Source organism: Oryx dammah, unplaced genomic scaffold, assembly GCF_014754425.2.
Source record: "Oryx dammah isolate SB20612 unplaced genomic scaffold, SCBI_Odam_1.1 HiC_scaffold_26, whole genome shotgun sequence".
Lineage (NCBI taxonomy): Eukaryota > Metazoa > Chordata > Mammalia > Artiodactyla > Bovidae > Oryx > Oryx dammah.
This window is the reverse complement of record NW_024070210.1, coordinates 57,601,368-57,623,013: the sequence shown is the minus strand read 5'-3', so window position 1 is coordinate 57,623,013 and position 21,646 is coordinate 57,601,368. Positions and strand designations below refer to the sequence as shown.

Sequence of the window (21,646 nt, the reverse complement as noted above, 5' to 3'; positions counted from 1 at the left end):
ATGTTTCAAACGCATGTTGCCATTTCCGAGATGTCAGGGGTAGGCGTTATCTAGCAGCTGGTAAATATCATAGTTCATGCCCCACGAGAATTATGGCTGCTGCCTCTGTTCTCTATGGCCAGTTCCCTTGGCCTCCTACAGTTACGCCGCTTCTCTCAGCCCCTCACAGCTCAAAACAGGGCGTGCAGCCCGTTCTTCTTAACCCTTTAACAAATCACTCTAGGGATCTGCTTTCTAATATTCCAAGCTCTTCTCAGGGCAGGAAGTCACAACCCACAAATGAAAAGACCACTTTGGAGCATATCTTTACCTCAAAATCTCTTTGATCAACAGAAACCAACACAATATTGTAAGCAATTATCCTCCAGTTAAAAATAAATATTTTTTTTTAAAGAGAAAAACAAGTCTTTGATACTTGGCTTTATATTTTCTTTAGATATATGTCACTTATGCTGAAAATTCAGGAGACTAGACTAAAAAGGTGTGAAGGTTCTGAAGCCTTCCCATAAAATTCGCATCTCTCTTTTGAGAGAAAGGCAGTCCTTAGGCACAAATACTTAACAAGCCCACTCTTCCTTCTCTACCACCCCACCCCCATTCCCACTGCTTTAAATCCTCTATAATTAGTGAAAGCAGCCACCACTTATTAAGATCTAACTAGTACAGACACTAACCTAAGACCTTCATTATCTCTTTCAATCCTCTCAACAAATTTAGGAGAAACTAGAGGTTTGGGGTTACATGAAGCCAGCATGACACCAAGATTCAATCCTAAGTCTGACACCAATGTTCTCCTTGTCATTACCCAGCGTCACCGCAGTCACGAAATAGTTTCATCCCCCCACCTCACAAAAGAAGCGCTTCTTCAAGCAAATTCTTGCAGGTCAGGGGCCACTGCAGAACCACCTGAAAGACCTTTTGCTAGGTCAACCTGTTTTACCGTAAAAAGTATGGGAAACAGGAAAGGTGAAGAAAAAATACAAAGGTTCTAAAGAATGCTTTCACCTCTGACCTCTTTCCTCCTGTCAGAGGTCAGATGAGCAGTCCCTGGAACAAATGGGATAAATCTGTGGCCAGTTTCCCATTCAGGTGTTCACATAAAGCTGACCTGACAAGTCTCGCCTTCAAGAGCAGGCGACATGGGCTCCGTGTCTATATTAATTAACCGAGGCCTCCCCTGGGCATTTCTCTGCTGGCCCCTCACTCTGGTCAGTGAGTCATGAAATGAGGACAAGGCTCCAGGGAGCTGAATAGCACAGCTGCACAGCCGTGAACCAGAAATGACAAGACACAGGTGGTTTGAAGTTTTCTCCCCAGGGGTCCCCTCTCCCACACACTCCACCACCATGTCCCTAACTGAGGGGAGCACTGAGGTCATCCCATTATGGAGGAAGAATCTGGAATGTTCATCCCAGCCAGAACAACTCATCACTTGAAACTAAAGCCTGAAGCCCTCTATCACCATAATATGTGTGAGGCCTCAAAAACGCTTTACCTTTGTTGAACTTTCAGACTAAAATACTTCATTCCACTTGAGAGCGTAGCTGGCACAAGCAACCCCCAGTTTTTCCCCACGTGCTTCAAGAAGCCCCTTTTTTTAAAAAAAAAAAAGATTATTAATGGTCAACAGATTCCAAACAGAATTTGCCTGCCAAGATTTCTTTGGCAAAGAAAAGATACTTGGGTTTTAAAAATAAGTCCCCAGCTTCTTTTTGCTAAACTCTTCATCTACACGCTTGAAAGAAAATTCATGAGTCTCTGCAAGACCAGCATTTTTTTTTTCAATGAATTCTTAGCACCCAGGGTTCAAATCCACTTACCCTCAGTGTTGGAGCTGATGTCGTCCTCCACCCCGACCACTTGCCTCCGGTGACCCAGGTGCGGGGCGTGGTCGGGCCCAGGGTAGTTAGGAAGGGCCGCCTCTCCTCCAGGATGGGCTGGAAGAGCATCCTGGTCTGCTGGCCCAGCTCCTCCCTCTAGGGAGGGCGGAGGGGCTTCCCCGGGAGGAGCAGGTGAATCTCCTTCAGTCTCTGGAGGAGCAGGGACTCTGGTCCCTGGCTGTTGTGAAGACTCGACTCGCTGTTTTAAATCCGGGGCATTGGTCTCCCCTTGATGTCTCCTCTCTTTGGCGTGAGGGTCTAAGGGGGAAGCTTCTGTTTCAGGCCCACCCCGAGATGCTGAACGTGGCACAGGGGAGGCCAGGCCAGAATCTGGAGCAGAGATCCTACCTCCTAAAGAAACATCGATTGCGCTGTGGCCATTTGATGCCTCCGCTAGCTCACTAGGCGGGTATTCGATTTCCTCCTCATTCTCATCATAATCATCCAAAGTGTCCTGAGTGTAGTCATCCTCCAGGGCCACGGCATGCCTGAAGGACTGTCCCAGAGGGGCCCAAGGACGGGCTTTGGAAAGGACTCCTCCAACGGTCGCTGGCCTGACATTGTCCAATGGGGAAGTGCTGCCTATGTGAAAAGCCCACACTCCAGGAATGCCCAGGTTGCTGTGTCTAAATAGAAAGGAAAAAAGATATTGTAGCATACGTGTACACCCACCACCTTCTTACAAAGGTGAGCAATTTATTTGAAAACTGAAAGACTATTCAGATCAGATTAAGTTTTCACTGGCAGGAAACCAAACAAAACCAGACTTACATGATAACTGAAAAGCATTATATTGGAATTCTGATGCAAACAATCTCTTATTAAACAATGGGTTTCAAAGGCCATATGCCTACCGCCGGACACTCAAATCAGAATTCTGCACTACATGTTTTATCTAAATGGCTATATGAAAACACCTAGGGAACAAGGGCTTCCCTGCTAGCTCAGATGGTAAAGGATCTGCCCACAACATGGGCGACCTGGGTTCAATTCCTGGGTTGAGAAGATCCCTTGGAGAAGGGTATGGCTACCCACTCCAGTATTCTTGCTTGGAGAATTCCATGGACAGAGGGGCTTGGCAGGCTACAACCCATGGGGTGGCAAAGAGTCAGACACAACTGATCAACTAACACTCCCTGGTGACTCAGTGGTAAAGAAGCCTCCTGCCAGTGCAGAAGACACGGGTTCAATCCCTAGGTTGAGAAGATCCCCTGGAGAAGGAAATGGCAACCCAATCCAGTATTCTTGTCTGGAGAATTCCATGGACAGAGGAGCCTCGTGGGCTACACTCCATGGGGACACAAAGAGTTGGACATGACTTACCTACTGAATGCAAGCACACACAGACTTTTAACAAACTCAAGAAAACATATGCTTAAACATTTCTGCCAAACACCTAAATAATAATGAGTCCTTTTTATTTAAGAGCTGCTGCTGCTGCTAAGTCACTTCAGTCGTGTCCGACTCTGCGACCCCATAGACGGCAGCCCACCAGGCTCCCCATCCCTGGGATTCTCCAAGCAAGAACACTGGAGTGGGTTGCCATTTCCTCCTCCAATGCATGAAAGTGAAAAGTGAAAGTGAAGTTGCTCAGTCGTGTCCAACTCTTCTCGACCACATGGCCTGCAGCCTACCAGGCTCCTCCATCCATGGGATTTTCCAGGCAAGAGTACTGGAGTGGGGTGCCATTGCCTTCTCCATTTAAGAGCTAATTACATGCCAAGTGCTTAACATTCTTCAACACAACTTGCAAGGTAGGGGCAGTGATATGCCTGATTTTTCAGAGAAGAAAACAGGTTTAGAGAGGTTAACTAATCTTCTTAAGGTTGCACAATAATAATTGGCAGAGTTTGGACTTGAATTCAGCAATAACACCAAAGCCCATGCTCTGAATATCCACGTCATTATCAGAAAATCAGTACACTATAGTCAGTCCACATCCTAATTATTTTACACTACAGAACGTTAGAAACATTTCTCTGTTTAGTCACATGGATTATTCAATTAACTATTTCACAAACCCTGGTAAATCAATGTCAAAAAACTCAAAGAAATAGAAATACCTAAGTATCAAAAATGTTGAGCAAATGTAGAACAAAGGTAAGGGGTGGGGAGATAAGAAAGCAGGTAAATTAACTGCCACGGGTCACAGGTGAGAGATGTCCAGAAACATTTGGAGCCAGGGAGCTCACTTGTACACCTCCACTAGAAAAGAACACAGGCTCCATTCAGGCTTCCAAATATCCCAGCGATTCATTATTTTAGTCAATGATACATTCTAAAGAGAATAACCCTGCAAATAATTAAAAAAAAAAAAAAAAAAAGAAAAAGCCCGAAGAAAGAAAGGGTCTGGCTGGCTTGAATACACCCATTTCTATCCACTCTGGTATATGGCCCAAACACCAGGCTCTCAGTCTCTCATGCTGTGGGATTTTCTCCACAGTCAGTCCATGAAAAGTCAGTTAATGACTAATAATATAACAGGAAATTCATTGACTCATATGAGGACAAGAGAATGTTGCTCATTTGGGCTGGTATTCCTCACCTCCATGTGGATTTCTATAGCAATAATATTTATTAACACAATTCCAAGAATCAATCAATCAGTCCTCACCCCTTCACATGTTGTTACCACCACTGCTGTTGTACTTAGTTTAGGGAAACGAGTGTAGAAAGAAAAACTTTTGATCCTTTGTGCAATATGCTATGTAAACTTGGTAAGTTCTAAGAATTAAATGCTGGTGCTTTCTGGCAACAAGGAAAGAATGTTAGAGAAGATAAGAGAGGACTCAGAAGATCTGAGGATGTTGAGTTTATTATCACATCGGAGGTGTTGCAGCTGTGAAATTTCTTCTTGAAGTTAGAAACAGAGAACTATAAAAGCTTCAAAGAGTAGGAAAGTACAAATTATGGCAGATAAAAGCTAAATAAAATAGCCTTCTACTTAAATATGAATCACTATCCTGGCTTTTGTCATTGTGCTTGATAGGAAAGTAGCCAGTTTAGCCAGTATCCTAAAATCCAAGGTCATTTGGAAAGCTTAGCGATAGAAAGAACTTAATTTATTTCCTAGAAAGAAAACAAGGCTACAAAATGAGATGGACAGTGCCTTCCTCCCTGGGGTATTAGGAGGATTAAGCTAGAAAATCACATAAAATGTTCAGCATGGGGCCCTGCATATAATAAGTGCTTAGTAACTACTGTTTTCTAGGAGACAGAAAAGAATAATCTCAAAAAATGCAAATGTGTACATTCATATTTAAATATGCAGAAGGAGAATTATTACAAACACACTATGAATTATATAATTTATGACCTCTAAATTTATAAGACAAATTTGAGGAAGAAAACTTTATTGACTAGGAGAATAATTTTATTTTTTTTTAAATGTATACTGAAGCACTGAGGGGTGAGTGGCATGATGTGTGTCACTTACTTTAAATTAGAAACATAAAAAAGAAAAAATTATTAAGATGGAAAAATGTCAACAGCTTGTAAATCTAGATTACAAGCTGCATATTTTTGATATTTAAAATAATGAATGCTGGATAGGGCGTGGAGAAAAAGTAACCCTCCTACACTGTTGGTGGGAATGTAAATCAGTACAGTCACTATGGAGAACTGTAAGGAGGTTCCTTTAAAAACTAAACATAGACCTGTCATATGACCCAGCAATCCCACTTCTGAGAATATATGCAGAGAAAACCATACTTTGAAAAGATACATGCACTCCAATTTTCATAACAGCACTATTTACGATAACCAAGACATGGGAGCAACCTAAATGTCCATCAACAGACAAATGGATAAAGATGTGGTGTATATATACACAATGGAATATTGCTCAGCCATAAAAAAAGAATAAAGTAATGATGAAAGTGAAAGAGGAGACTGAAAAAGTTCGCTTAAAGCTCAACATTCAGAAAACTAAGATCATGGCATCTGGTCCCATCACTTCATGGCAAATAGATGGGGAAACAGTGGAAACAGGGTCAGACTTTATTTTCTGGGGCTCCAAAATCACTGCAGATGGTGACTGCAGCCATGAAATTAAAACACTTGCTCCTTGGAAGGAAAGTTATGACCAACCTTGACAGCATATTCAAAAGCAGAGACATTACTTTGCCAACAAAGGTCCGTCTAGTCAAGGCTATGGTTTTTTCCAGTAGTCATGTATGGATGTGAGAGTTGGACTATAAAGAAAGCTGAGCGCTGAATAACTGATGGTTTTGAACTGTGGTGTTGGAAAAGATTCTTGAGAGTCCCTTGGACTACAAGGAGATCCAACCAGTCCATTCTAAAGGAGATCAGTCCTGGGTGTTCATTGGAGGGACTGATGTTCAAGCTGAAACTCCAACACTTTGGCCACCTGATGCAAAGAGCTGACTCATTTGAAAAGACCCTGATGCTGGGAAAGATTGAGGGCAGGAGGAGAAGGGGACAACAGAGGATGAGATGGATGGCATCACCGACTCGATGGACATGAGTTTGGGTAAACTCAAGTTGATGATGGACAGGGAGACAGGGAGGCCTAGCATGCTGCGGTTCATGGGGTCGCAAAGAATCGGACACGACTGAGTGACTGAACTGAACTGAACTGAACTGAATACCATTTGCAGCAACATGGATGGACCTAGAGATTATCACACTAAATGAAATAAGCCAGACAAAGAAAAATATCATATGATATTACTGATACATGGAATCTAAAAGAAGAGAAGACACAAATGAACTTACTTCCAAAACAGAAAGACACAGACACAGAACACAAACTTACAGCTACCAAAGGGGAAAGTAGGAGAGGGATAAATAAGGTGTTTGGGGGTAACACATACCCACTACTATACATAAACCAGATAACCAGTAAGACTCTACTGGATAGCACAGGGACCTATATTCAATATCTTGTAATAATGGGAAGGAAAGAATGAAAGGGAAAGGGAGGGAGGAAAGGAAGAAAAGGAAGGAAGGAAGAAGGGAAGGAAAGAAGAAAGAAAAAGTAAAATAGAAGATGAAGTTGGGGAACCTTTCTATCATTTGGAGGTAGAAAAGGCCTTCCTAAGAATAATACCAAGACCTGAAATCATAAAGGAAAAGGCCAATAACTTTGATAACCCTAAAGTTATACCTTTTAGATCGTAACTACTTTTAAAGATGAACAACTGGATAAAAATATGGATGGCATTTAAGAGAAAATATTTTTACTAGCTTTTTCTTATTTGTAAAAGATCTCTGTAAATACCTCAGTAGAAAAGAGCAAAGAAATGGCTATTACCCATTGAAAAGGTGTTCAGTTTTACCATAATCATAAAAATTAGAGTGAAAATATGAACATTTACACCTATCAGATTCACAAATACTAAAAAGATTAGAAGCCTGTAGGAAATGAACATTGTCGATCACAGCTCTCTGTAGGATGGTAAGCTGGTGCAGGGTTTCTGAAGGGTGAGTGAGTGGTTAACGTGCACTAAAATGTTAAACTGCATATACCTTTTCTCAGCAATTCTACTTTTAAGAATTTATCTTTAAGACAAATGAGCATCCAAACAATGTGTATTATTTTGTTTACTGACACAGTAATTATAAAAGGAAAAACCAGAAATGTTTAAATGTTCATCAGTTTATCATTTTAATAAGACAGGCCATATATGATGCCATGTTTTATAGCCTTCAAATAATACTATAAAGATATCTTACTGAAAGATGGCCATAGGACAGTGGTAAATGGGTAAATGGCCTCCACTGCCTCCTATACCCTGCGGAGGTGTTAGCACCTAGTCCCATGCTCTGGAACTGTCTAACTGTTCCTCCATCTAGCCTAGGAGAGTGCAGGCTGCTAGTATACAGGGCCTAGGCCTTAGACATCTTTGTCTTTCCAGCACTTGGATGATGTCTGAAAAGCAGAGAATCCATGGGCTCCAGAGAAAAGGGTGGTGGAGCTAGGGCAGAAAAAGCAAGGAGCTAAGTTTTCTCCAGAGTCAAGACTAAAAGGCAGCATCAGTGGAGCCCATAAGATGCCCAATGTGAGTCCTGAGAATGGGAAAGCAAGCCAGGATTTAGCATTAAAAAGAAAGTAGTTCAGAGCTCCAGACTCGTGCTTGAATTTTGGCTTTGCCACTTCATAACTTCGAGATTATAGGCAATTTAACTTTCCTAAGCTCATTTGTCACATTGACAAAGGAACAGAACTTACCCCTGAGACTCTTGTTGAGTTTTAATTAAGAGAACTTCTGGAAAGTGTTTAACATAATGTTGGCAAACAGTAAGCTCTCAGTAAATGTCAGCTCTGAGTAACCCTGTTTGGCTATAGGGCTGCTCTCTGGTCTCTGAATAGAGCGGATGGCATGCAAAAGTGTAAGCTGTTCCAGTACCCAGTAATCTCATTCTGTCCAGCTTGTAGACCAGTATGCAGGGAAGCATAAAAGCAGAGATTTTTTTTAAGCCCAGCAATGAGTAAATATCAACTGATGCCAACCCAGATACTGAGCATGATGTGGACAAGCAAAGTGGGCTCACGTGATGGGACTAAGGAATGTGCCCAGTTCCAGGCATTTCATGAAAAACCCATCGGGACGATTTCAGATAATGAAGCCATTGAGAAATCCCAAGACTTCCAAAACCCTAGCAATCTGTTTGTTGCTTTTTCTCTTTTTTTTTTTCCAAATTACACAACCCTTAATTTAACTTTTAACACCTATCTGTTTAAAAGACTAACTCACAACATTTCCAGCTGTGAAACGATTAACCTGGAAAAACCTCAACCTGGGCAGTTATATTACTGAATATTTTTATGTGGGTCCAAGAGCAATGTTTTCCATAGCAAGCCTCAGTGGCTGTGCTAACACACACGCACACACACACACACAAACACACACATATACTCACACACATAGTTTGGTTTCTGGTATCCCTAGCCAATATAGCAGGAAAAATAACGAACCTTTTATGTTTTGGTCAACTTGCTCCTCCCAGGGTCTAGCCTAGTTCCTGGTTTTGACACTGATGCCTTGCTTAATTAGAAACTACCAAGATACTATTTAATGGTCTTAGAGGCACTGAAGTTTGGGTAGCTCCTAAGAGTCCTTACATTCCAACAGGAAAGGGCTTAAGCCCTATGCTACTTACTGGTAGAGATTTTTCACAGACTGTTCAGTGCTAGTCAAGCTGAAATATGGTCCCTGTCTATTCAGGTCATCAACCTCTCCTCGGCAGAAGCCCACCCGGGCAGGAAGCTGGAGCTGGACGTTGTAAGACTCTTTGGGGCGTGTTCCAAAGAACTGAAGGCCATTGGCAGGATAAAGAAAGAGGGCGTAGGTGTCAGATTCATCAGATGCCAACACTGCCTGGAAAGTATTCAGCTGTGAAAAAAATAGACAATATTCTTAATCAATCAAACAAACAACAACAACAAAAAACTGCAAGCAAAGCATTATGAAATGCAAAGCGTTGTCCCCCTTCTCAGGATTTCTCTAAATTGTTTTAACATAATATTTTTTTAAATTTCCTCTCCAAGTTATAAGCATAATTACATAAGCTGTATTATTATAGTCATCTTTTATCAATTTAGATTAATAGTTGAAATATGCATAGGTTAAAACAAAACAAAACAAAAAAAACACAGAGGTTAGGACTTCCTTGGTGGCATAGTGCCTAAGAATCTGCCTGCCAACGCAGGGGACACAGGTTTGATCCCTGGTCCAGGAAGATCCCACATGCCGTGGAGCAACTGAGCCTGTGCACCGCAACTACTGAGCCTGTGCTCTAGAGCCCACGCGCCACAACTGCTGAAGCCCGTGCACCTAAGGCCTGTGCTCTGCACTGCCATGAGAGGCCCACACACTGCAACAGAGCGTAGCCCCCACTCGCTGCAACTAGAGAAAGCCTGCGCAAATCAACAAAGACCCAGCGCAACCAAAAATAAAGGACTTTTTTTTTAAAACACAGGTTAAAAAAATAAAACTATTTTTTTAAGGTTTCAAACTTCTATCATCCAAACTTCCTTCAGAGCTGAGAGTAAATAGGAAAATTAATGTGTACATTCCTGTAGTCACTGCCCTAGTTTACTGCTCTGTGCACTTATCGGGATCATTCATTCACTCATTCACTTATTTAATGAATCCCCTTTATGGGGAGGGGTGGTGTGAGGCACTGGCTGATCAAAAGGCCTCATTACTGTTCTCAAAGCCTCACTCTCTATTCTCTTCCATCTACCTTCTGACACCAGCACCAGAGTTATCCTATCCTCATTTCTCAGATGAGGAAACCAAGACATAAAGGCTAAGAGATCTGCCTAGGGTTAGGCTGTTAGTATGCAGTGGCAGGCCAGCCAGCTCCAGGGTCCCTTCCCTGCACCACCAGGCCATGCCAACTACTTCTTGGCCTGCCACGCCAGGTGATTTATAAGCTGCAAACTCTCTTTCCAGGCTCACATCCACTGTATCTTCACCAGATTATTTAATATTGCCCATCTGTCCCATGTACTTTGATGCTTCTAAACATTTATTTACTCACGTTTTCCTGTGCCTAGAAACACTCCTGACCTTCTCGTACTGACCTCTGAGGGGTTTTTGAGATTCCCTGTAGATTTATTGCTGTTCTCTGACCCTCCACATCTTAGTGAGTGTTTCTAGTTAGCAGTCACCTAGTTTAGCCTGGTTAGCTGTTTACATGTTTGTAAACTTGATTCATTAATTCATTTGTACATTAATTCAGAGAGCCAGGTGCCAGCTAAGCACTGGACAGTATGCTTGGTGGCAAGAAGCAAAGGGGCAAAGGATGGGGAAGCCTCCACCCAGGACAGTCTCAGAGTTTATGACAGGGAGCAGCCATGGCTGGGATTCCAGGAGAGTTGCTGGAGAAGGTAGTAGAGGCCAGAGAGGAAGGCGTGGGCCCCAGACCTCAGGGCTGGAATGGGCAGGCATCTCAGAGGCTGACTGTGAATAGTAATAAACACTGCAGGAGCCAAAGCAGACCAGAAGGACAGGCCAGGAGCCTGAACTAGCCACAGACGCAACACCCAGGTCCTTATAGAATCACTCCTTAAAGTTCAATTTACTCTAGTATTTTCAACAGGACACTTTTTTTTTTTTTTTGGCCTTTATCTACATCCAGCTATCTCCCTCACAACACACAAATGATCAGTTAATGGTACTTGAGTATCTTTTAAAAATATGTTATATGAAGGCCTCTGAGGACACCCCTCTCACTAAATCCCATTCTTTTTGCAACTTAGCAGGGAGCAGGAGAGGTATTTATAAATACCACTACTTCCTAAATAATGTGACTCCTAGAAACATTATTTACTGGTAAGGAGCACTGTCTCCCCATTTTGCTAGACACACAAAGTTAGGCAGAGAGAAACATATCACATTTTACTTAAAAAAACAGCAGACAATAGGTATGGGCCTGTCCTGCGTCCTTCCCCAAATGGTGGCCAAGCTCTTTTTTAATGTTAATTATTCTTCTTTGATGTTTAATTTCAAAGTATAGGTTGGATGGTTTGCTTACAAGATAAAGTTTAGGTGTTAAAATGTTTTTCCAAAAAAAACCCAACTTTTCTTCCAGATCGCCAACATAGAAAAGGTCACCTAGCGTGGCTTGGCTTTTTGCTTTCCTTTAAGTTCAGAAACTTAAAGACAAGGCGGGGGGGTGGGGGGGGCTCATATATTTGTTATTGTTTTCGTTGTTGATTGTTTCAGCCGGAAAGCTTGACTTTTCCAAAAACAAAAGGCAAGGGATGTTTTCTAGAATTTCTCAAAGCTCGGAAGCCATAACTTCTGCCAAATGTAAACAAAGGCCATTCTGTATCATGTCCATTCAGAATGTATACATGATCGATTAATGGCAATTCAGTAACTTCAGAGTTTTACTTTACTCAGAATAATAAAGTTCAGCTAGAGAAAGAAAGGTACTCAAGGAAAGAGACTCTGTTTTAAGAAGCAAAGCTTTCAAAGCTTCTGGCATTGATTGCCCACAATAAATGTCAGATAGGAGGAATCCTGGTTCTACATCTAGAGAAGCTCTGTGAGATAAGGAGGTCCTATAGATTGTGAAGGAATTGAATGGGGTAGGAAAGGGAAGGAAAAAGTAAACAGAGCTGGGAAGGGGAGAGTGTGGCTTTTTACTGTGGGGTCTGGGTATTTAGCTAGTCAACAAATTTTATTCATTCTTTCAGCCAGTGAGCAAATTTATTTCAATGAAAAGTTATTCAATGTCTCTATATGCCATCCTTGAGACATGCACTTATTACAGGTGGCAAGCATTTATTTAATCTACTTGTCTTCAGTGAAATAGGCAAATAGAAGAAGTTTAAATAGAATTTAGGATCCCAGAGTACCAGCCAAAAAAGGCTGGCTGTTTAAAAACCACCCGCACACCAAATGATCACGTTTAAAGTTCTCCCTCAGTTCCACAATATTCTACACCTAATCGCTAAAGAGCCTGCATCATGATGTCCTGCAGGGCTCCTCTCCCTCGAACACTCCTTGACTGGCTTCCTAACCGGAAAGGTCTACACATTCCTGGAGAAAAGACTTCCCAAGAACCCTACATGCTCTGTCCCTGAAGGGAAAGCCTCAGATGGGCTGCCAAACCTCACAAAAGGGCCACCAGTTTCCAACCTCCTCAGGATCCCAGGGAGGAGAGGAGCAGGGCCTGTGTTGCAGAGCTTCAGGATCCACCTTCCTGCTATCGGAGAGAGAAACGCCAGAGCCCTCAGCAGAAATCAGACAGCTTCGGGCTCTCCCTTCCAGGCGCAGGGCTTCACCAATCAGTGCTGACTTGATGCTTGGCAAAGCCAGGCTGATGGATACAAAGCATGCTCCTCAATGAGTTCCCAGTTTATTCAATTTACTTAATTTCAGCCATCTGGCCAAATATCACAATACCATCCATGTCCCAAAGGGTTTGCCTAAAGTGGCTTACAAAAATTATAATGAAAATTAAGAAGTAGGGTCACAAAGTTCCCCTTCCTGTCTTCTTTAGGGCCTCGTGCTCTCTATATTGGAGAAGGCAATGGCAACCCAGTCCAGTACTCTCGCCTGGAAATCCCGTGGACGGAGGAGCCTGGTGGGCTGCAGTCCATGGGGTCTCGAAGAGTCGGACACGACTGAACGACTTCACTTTCCCTTTTCACTTTCACGCATTGGAGAAGGAAATGGCAACCCACTCCAGTGTTCTTGCCTGGAGGGTCCCAGGGGCGGCGAAGCCTGCTGGGCTGCCGTCTATGGGGTTGCACAGAGTCGGACCCGACTGAAGCGACTTAGCAGCAGCAGCAGCTGCTCTCTACACTCCTAGCATTATTAGCTTCTTGTCTCCATTGTTTGGTGTGAATGCTAACCTTCATTCCTTAGTATATTTCTCTATCTACCATTACCTATACATCACTGTCATTTGCATGATTTTCCCTCATTCATTTTTTCTGCCCTAATCCTACAGATCCTGCCAAAAATACCAAAATTAATGCCCAGTACTGTCACATCCCTAATATTATAACCTTCCTAACACTTGGTCTTTAGCAAAACTGCAGCATTTCTTTAACCAATTTCCATATATGTCTCTGTTCTCTATGTCTGCATAGCTAGATCTCAGACACAAGCTAAACTCTCTCAGACTGTACACCTCCCTTCTTTGGGACCTCAGCTTCAAAATTCAAAAAAGCTACAACCATGTCCTGCTTTTACTTCTCATTTTCTCACTGGATCCAACCCCCCTCACTGGATCAATGACCATCATTCTTTGAAACATGTTGGCATATATCACTCCCGAGGTGAGGCCTCCACTAGGAAGCCTTCTGCTCATCTTATTTTACTGCCCACATCTGCCTTCATCCATATCTCCAGCCTTAGCTCTCTTGGCCTTCTCCTGGGACACATCTGCGGCCAGCACAATCTGTCCTGTTGCCCCATTCTCGATATCTGTCATTTCAGCCCAACTTAGATAAAAGTCGACAAAACATTCCCTGTACCACACAGATCTGTGAAGCCCAGTTTTCTATCCCCCTTCATCCCTCAAATAACAACACCCTCACCCACACCACCCTCGAGAAAAAGACACAGCTAAGGTAAACCTTAGTCCTCTTTATGTCTCCCATCAGTAAGTTCTTTGAAGGTCAAACTGACTCATTGGAAAAGACCCTGATGCTGGGGAAGACTGAAGGCAGGAGGAGGAGATGACAGAGGATGAGACGGTTGGATGGCATCACTGATTCGATGGACAGGAGCTTGAGCAAGCTCTGGGAGTTGGTGATGGATAGTGTAGCCTAGCGTGCTGCAGTCCATGGGGTCTCAGAGTCAGACACTACTGAGCAACTGAACTAAACTGGGTCTTTGCTCTGTGATGTACTTATGACAATTCAAGGCGTCTCAGATTGTGCTGACAAACACTATTTGGTCATAGCTTTTTAGATACAGTAACACCTTGACATTCCTACAGTATCAGGTACCATATCCTGTCACATCCATCAAGAATGTCCATGGTGAGAAAGGACAACATCTGAAACAGTTTTAAAAGGTAAAAATGCCTTTCCTCTGACATTTTCAAGTCTCTGGTAACTCTGCAACATGTTATATGCCAAGGTTTAAGAAGGTCATGTAGAATTCACACAGTCCTTCAAGCAAAGTAGATTACTGTTTGCCAGAATCTATTTCCAAAGAACTATTAAAACAACAACTCATGTCACAGCGCTCTTTAAAGTATTCAGAAGGAACCTTCAATGTGGGTAATTAAAAAAACATCCTCTCTCCAAACAGAATCTTTATCTCCTTTCTAAATGAAACATTCTGAAGCCAGCTCAGCAATTGGCAACATTTCTGAAGATTAATTTTAATTAGAAAAGTAAGAGATGGATTCTACAAATCTTCCCACGCTCCGCCCCCACCATAGAGAGGCCCAGACAGAAGTTGCAATGCAGAAAACCTTGTATTTAAAGAGTCCTTGAGTAAAAGACTCACATCACAGTATCCTTTCAAGATAGAGAAATCAAAGAACCAGAATCTGGTCCTATATCAACCCCATGTAGGGGAACACAGATCTGCTGAGCAAATGCACCTGCTAAGTCTAAGGGACTACAATGGCTACTTTAAAATGTCACCTTAGTGAATTCTCACAACAGCTCTGTAAGGTAGGCATTGCTACCTTATTTTACAGGTTAGTAAGCTAAGACTGAGGCAGGATCATTGCTTCCAAAGTCACTGGATAACCTTTCATAAACTACTTTCAAAACATTTTTTGTCATTATCTTCACATCAGAAGCATTATTTCCATGCTACAGATGAAACAGAAAAATATTTGTCTGCATTATAATTTCCAGTTTCAAATAAGTTCTGATAAAATTGGACTCCTGAAGCTCTAAGAGTGACTTCATCACCCCATAGGTTCTGTGCAACTGCTCATCTCTCCAATTCATCTCACTCAGCTCAACATTACCCTTTTTCCTCTGTTGAAAAAGTAAGACAGATGCAGCTGAATTCACTTCAGACCACTGGAATACTAATTTGGAAGTAATAAGGCATCAATAGTATCCTTGGCAAAATTCATTCCAAGTTAATTCTTCCTTTGAATGAGATAAGAGCCCAAGGACTCTTCTGGTACTAAGATCACATCAAAACAATAAAACAAGCCTTATTTACTGGAAGTGTTTGGAAAAGGTATAACTATTGTGTCTGCCTACATCACTTGTGCCAACAGAATGGGCCCTGCATGAAAAGTCTGGGTAGAAGCAACAACAACAAAAACCTAAGAATCAACAAGTCTATATCATAGGGACTTCCCTGGTGGTCCAGGGACTGGTACTTTATGCTCCCAAAGCAGGGAACCTGAGTTCACTTCTGGTCAGGGAACTAGAGCTGAAACTGGAACTAGATACTGAAACTGAGAGTTCACATGCCACAACGGAGGATCCCACACACCACAAGAAAGAAAAAAAAAGTCTGTATTCTAAACCTGCCTTTGCTTTACTACGTACAGAATTCTGCACACTCACCTTCACTTACTAGGTAATGGCAAACAATGAGTCTTTCTGTACTTGTCTTGCAGCAGTGTTGTGAGAAGACAGCAAGATAAAGTGTTGTTATAAGAATTAACAAGATATCCTGAATAAACAACACATATAATCATTGTCTAAGTAGTCAGCCTTTCCTTTGAACCCTTATCTTCTCAATAGTCAGAAAGGGCACTCTTTGAAAAACAAAAACTTCTATTTAAAATCCTTCAAGAGCTGCCCAGTGCCAAAGAACCAAGTCCAAACTCTTAGCAGAGCATGATCTGCCCCTACCCCATGGCCTTCCCAGCCTCATCCCCACCACCCTTCCTGTTCAGTAATAGGATACCACGTGTAATGCACCAAAACACATTAACAATATAGTACATAGGTGATACGTCATATGCTACCCCTTCTATAGGGAATGTTCAACTCTGCTCAGCTCATATTCAAAGACAATTGCTCACTGAAGCTTTCCCAGATTAGGTTGCCTAACCAGTGAGGGGTGGAGTTAGTCTCCTTAAGATGTCACTTCACTTATATTGAATCATAATCAATATTAAACTCTGAGATTCTTGAAAGTAAAGAATGTGTCCTTTCACAGTGCCTACACATCCTGACATACAGTAAGTGTGCAAAAAAGTTTGCTGGATAAATAGATCTCAAATATGTTTAAATATAAATTACTTTCACATACATATATTAATATATCACATATATATGTTTAGAAAAGAAGATTGGAAGACAATAAAATAGCAGTGGTGACCTCTGATTAGTATAATTATAAGCTGTGTTTATTTTCTAAACTTTGTATTAGAGGTATATTAAACTTTAAATATGTTTTTTAAACTTATGGACAAAAATAAATGAATGAATCAACATACTTACTTTATTTATCTTTATCCACTCTCCACCTAGCCCAATGCCCTGCATAAAGAAGGTGCTCAATATATGTGTTTGAATTAAATATACTCTGTTGAATTGAATAACTGAAATGTCAAATCTATGCATTAAAATGTTATTCAATAAACAAAACTAGATGTTTCAAAACAATTGGCTAAAATCAATTCAAATGATTTTTTAAATCCCTAGATCCTCTTTGCTCAGGAGAGTCTTTAGAAGATGCTCCTCTCACTCAGGGAACACAGCAAGAATGGCCACAATCTTGAATCATTCAGGGAGAGTGTGCAAGCTACTTAACCTCTCTGAACCTGAAGGAGGATATGTACCGCTTCTATATAGCTAAAAATCACACTGATGAGTTAAAGTAGAGATAAGCTGAAAGCGTTTCAGCCCTTGGAGTATGACATTTTAGATTTAGGTTGAATTTCATGGAGGAAGCCCATACCTACCCCAGGAATGAGGCAAGTACCCTTCTGCCAAACCACCCTGACCCATCTAATAATCCATTTGGAGTACCTCAGTGAATGAATGCATGAAACATACTTACCTTCTTTATCTTTCTCCAGCCCCCCACCTAGCCCAATACCCTGCCCAAAGAAGGTGCTCAATATCTCAGGTAGAGACTATACAATGGATCAAGGGCAGCCTCCTGTCAAGTAGGGAGCATGTGACCTGGTACCTGAGTGACAGTTTGGCAAAATTATCAAAAACTTCATATAAAATGCATCACTCTGGCCTACCAATTCCACTTCCTAGAAAGTCAAGTGGTGACATGGCATAAAGATTTAGCCTAAAAAAGAAAAAGTGCTTCACAAGTTTATAATGATGAAAAATTGGAAAGCTGACCACTGGGCACAGTGAGAAATCCACTGGATGGAATATACAAACATTAACGATGATGTTGTAGAAATATATTTATTGACAGTGAAATATATTCACAACTTACTAAAAAATGTTACAAAACAGTATGTGGAGTGTGAATCCATCATTAATAGACAGAGATACATACAGATATGGATAGGAAAAAGCTCTGGCAGGTCCACACAAAACTGTTTAATAGTGGTTATCTTAAGTGGCAGGAAAATGAGTGGCTGTTCTTTTCAAAACTGCCTGCCATCTTCTGATGTTTTTCCTTCAGTGAACATATAATTAGAAACAATTCTTGTATATATGAGGTGATTCTAAAAATAAACAATCAAATCATAAACTCCCTCCTGCATCTGCACTGGGGTGCTCACATCTCCTAAGCAGTTCTTCTTACAAGAGTGACCACCTCTCAGACCCTCAGAGAAAGCCTGGAGAAAACCAAGCCACTTCAGCCCCGGTGCCACCAAACTGTACCTGAGGTTCATCACGGGAGCAGACTCAGGAGGAACTTCAAGCCTGGGTTCCAGCCCAGAATTCAAGCCCATCTTTCAGTAAGCACAGAGGCCAAGCATCCCTGGTCGCTTACCTCTCCCGAGGGCGGGGCCCCACGCTTGGCTTCTTCATAGGCGCCCACCTGCTCCCAGGTGGCCAGAAAGGCGTGGGTGGGAGTGAAGTGCGCGCCGGAGAGCGGGAAGCCTGTGCGCACATAGTTGGCGGCCAGGCCCAGCACCGTCGGAGAGGTGTCCTGGCGGTACAGGACCCGGCCCCTGCCGCCACTGGTGTCGATGTCGGCCAGGAAGGGGGCGATGGCCGGGAAGTCTGTGGGGAAATCGTCGTCCACATACTGAGTTTCCCTGGGGAAGTCCTGGGTGGAGATGATGCCGTTGGTGCCCACCTGGGGAATGAGGGGGACAAAAAGGTGACCATAGGAAGCCCAAGGACGCGAGAGCCTACCCTGGCATCGCAAGGAGGGAAGGAAGCCCTCGAGGCATGAAAACTCCCCACTTCCCCATGCTCTGGAAGCCTGACTCCTGGTTGGGAGCGACCAGTGCAACTTCAGTCAGCGTCGTCCCCCCGCCCCGCCACCCTATCCCACACGAGCAGTGCAATTGGTCCAGGAGCCCTAAATTCCTTCACATATCTTTTCACTTTCCGCACAACCCTGGGGAAGAAGCTCCGAGTTCGAGGAAGGAGCACACAGTTCTGCAAATTTGCACGGTGCTCTCGCTGAACTTAACTTTAGACCCCACTGGCCGCCTTAGGAATCCCACTTTCTTTTCTGCCTGGGACGCTTATGCGGCTGAGAACAATTCTTACTGTCCCCTTGTAGCAGGGGAAAGCAGTGCGTTTGGCAAAGGCAAAAGGCCAGGTCCCACCCAAGGGCGCTCGGGGACAGCAGACGATGCGGACTATTTCCTCCCCTCGGAAGGCAGGGGTCCAGTGAGATCCACACTACCAATGACCCCTGTGCAGAAGCTGCTAGAAATCTGCCGCGTCCCGCACCATGAAGAAGCTAAACTTACGTAGAGGTCGCTGAACTGGGCATCGTAGAAGCGCAAGGAAAGCGTCAGCTTCACGGCGGCTGAGCTTTCGTCGTCGCCTTCCTGCAGGAGCTGGTCCCCTCGCGACTGCCCGTAGGGGAAGAGCTCGTTTGGGTGCAGCGCCGCGGCCCGCGACAGCAGCAGCAGCAGCAGCATTAGCAGCAACGGCGGCGGCGGCAGCGCCGGCCGCCCGGCCGCCCGGTCCGCCCGCATGCTTGCTCTGCCCTGGGCTGCCCCGCGACAGACCGCGCCCCGCCCGGCCCGCCAGCCCACTAGCGGCGCTGAGCGGGCCTCGGACCTGGATCCCCGCGGGTGCCGGGGCGGGGCGGGACTCTGGGCCCTCCCAAAGCGCTGATTGGCCGCGGCCTTGGGCCCGGACCCAATCGCCGGCTCTGAGAAAGTTCGACAGCGGCCACCACATCTGGTTCTCGTTAAGTTCTCTAAGGCAGCGGTCACCGGAGCGGCGGGGGCTGGAGAGGTGAAAGCCCCCGCCAGGGGTGATCGGAATTACTTCTCCGCCTCCGCTCCCCGAGAGCTCGCGGGGCGGGGAGGTCATCTCCGCCCTCCTGACGGGGCTACCCGGAGATCCTGGCGAGTTCCGCCCTGTGGACCAAATGGCCCACCCGGTTCGAAGGCGGCGGCGCTGCAGGAGATGACCTCGGCGCCAAGGGGGACCTCGAGGCGGCGTGTGCAGCTGCCGGCTGGCTCAACGTGCCCCGCCAGCCTGGCAGGGCGAGGGTGGTGGGGGTTACGGTGTGAGCCCTGCCCTGGGGTCCCAGGCGCCCGTCGCCCTGGACGTCAGGCTCTCGAGCCAAGAAGCAAAAGGCATTGTCGCAGCCACAGCTTCCCGCGCGGCCGCTTCACTTCACCCAGAGACGCGTTGCGGAGAACTGCGGCTTTGTGTGAAGCCTGGGGACTGACTCCTAAATTCCATCCCCCTCCCGAAGGTGGCCTCCCAGGAGGACGGGACCGCCCGGAAGGACTGGGCCACCGGGCCGAAATGCCTGCCAGTCCCAGTCAAGAGCGTTGTTTACCTTCCCCGGGGAAAACCGCACCCGGGAAGGGCATGAAACGCTACAGTGTGCGATCGGCTCTGTTTGGGGCGTGGAATAAGGCATCCGGTTTGGACACCAAGCAGAAACGGGCTAGGCGCCACGGTGGAGAGACCCTGGGTCGGGCATCGAAGCTGCTCTTGACCGCTGCCACAGAGGTGGTAACCCGAGCTCTCCGCGGAACTGGAAACCTCACAACCGCCAAACCAGATGCCCTGAGAGTGTGGGGGAACCCCATCGACCATAAATGTACCCTCAGCGAAGCTCCAGTAACTGGAAGAGATTTTACTACCAATTTTATTATCAAGAGCTTGAAATTTCCCAGATAGTCTGTTTTCTCTCTTGGGATCTTCCTGGGGTCTTTGGAAGCAAAGGTATTTTAAAAGAAGGGAAAAGTAAACCCTTGGAAATGCCTTTAGGAACGCTCAAGAAACAGATTTCCTTTTGTGGGTGTTATTCCCGTTATACAAATCCTTACCAGCCCACAGGGCCAAGCCCTGAAAACTTTAAAAAGATCAGACTGTGAGACTCACAGAGTTAACACAAAATGGAAAACTGGCCTAAAGTAGTTTGCTTCCTCAAACTGTGAAGACCTATATTTGATGTTACAAAAATGTATTTGTGTTTGCATATATTATGTTCTCCTTTCTTTTGGAGACAGATTATTTTCATCGTACTGAGGAGGAAATAGCTCAAAGACATTAGGTGACTTGACTTACCCAAGTTCACCTTAAGTTACTCTGTGATATGAAATCCTTCACTGATTTTTGTAGCTCTTGCAAATCTCTCAATTGAGAATAATAATAAACATTTATGAAGTGGTAATAAGCCATAAGTTAGTGAGTCAGGCAGACCCTAGGATGGCCCTCAATGACCCCCATTTCCTAGTGTTCACTCCCTCGTATAATCTCTTCCCCTTGAGTGTAGGCTGGCCTAACAACTTTTTTCAAATATAATTTTATTTATTTATTTTGCTTATTTTTGGTTGCTTTGGGTCTTTATTGCTGCGTGGCCTTTTCTCTAGGTGCAGTGAACAGGGGTTACTCTTTGTTGTGGTGGGTGAGCTTCTCATTGTGGTGGCTTCTCTTGTTGTGGCCCACAGGCTTAGTTGCTCTTGGTGTGTGGAATCTTCCCACATCAGGTATTGAACCCATGTCTCATTCACTGAAGGTGGATTCTTTACCACTGAGCCACAAAGGAACCCCCTGCTGCTGCTGCTGCTAAGTCGCTTCAGTCGTGTTGGACTCTGTGCGGCCCCATAGACGGCAGCCCACCAGGCTCCCCCGTCCCTGGGATTCTCTAGGCAAGAACACTGGAGTGGGTTGCTACTTCCTTCTCCAATGCATGAAAGTAAAAAGTGAAAGTGAAGTCTTTCAGTCATGCCCAACTCTTAGCGACTCCATGGACTGCATGCAGCCTACCAGG

At 44.2% G+C, this 21,646-nt stretch overlaps 1 protein-coding gene across 1 annotated transcript in view; it reads right to left on the bottom strand.

Moving 5' to 3' along the window:
• NID2 (nidogen 2) overlaps nt 1-19,445 on the bottom strand; it is an 83,400-nt gene extending 63,955 nt beyond the window's left edge. Inside the window, exons 1-4 of the mRNA XM_040226716.1 lie at nt 19,152-19,445; nt 18,215-18,523; nt 9,006-9,238; nt 1,821-2,506 (exon numbers count right to left, since the gene is read on the bottom strand). Coding sequence (XP_040082650.1) covers nt 1,821-2,506; nt 9,006-9,238; nt 18,215-18,523; nt 19,152-19,382 — 1,459 coding nt within the window. The 5' untranslated portion in view covers nt 19,383-19,445. The remainder of the gene's footprint in view (nt 1-1,820; nt 2,507-9,005; nt 9,239-18,214; nt 18,524-19,151) is intronic.
• Nucleotides 19,446-21,646: the final 2,201 nt, after the last annotated feature.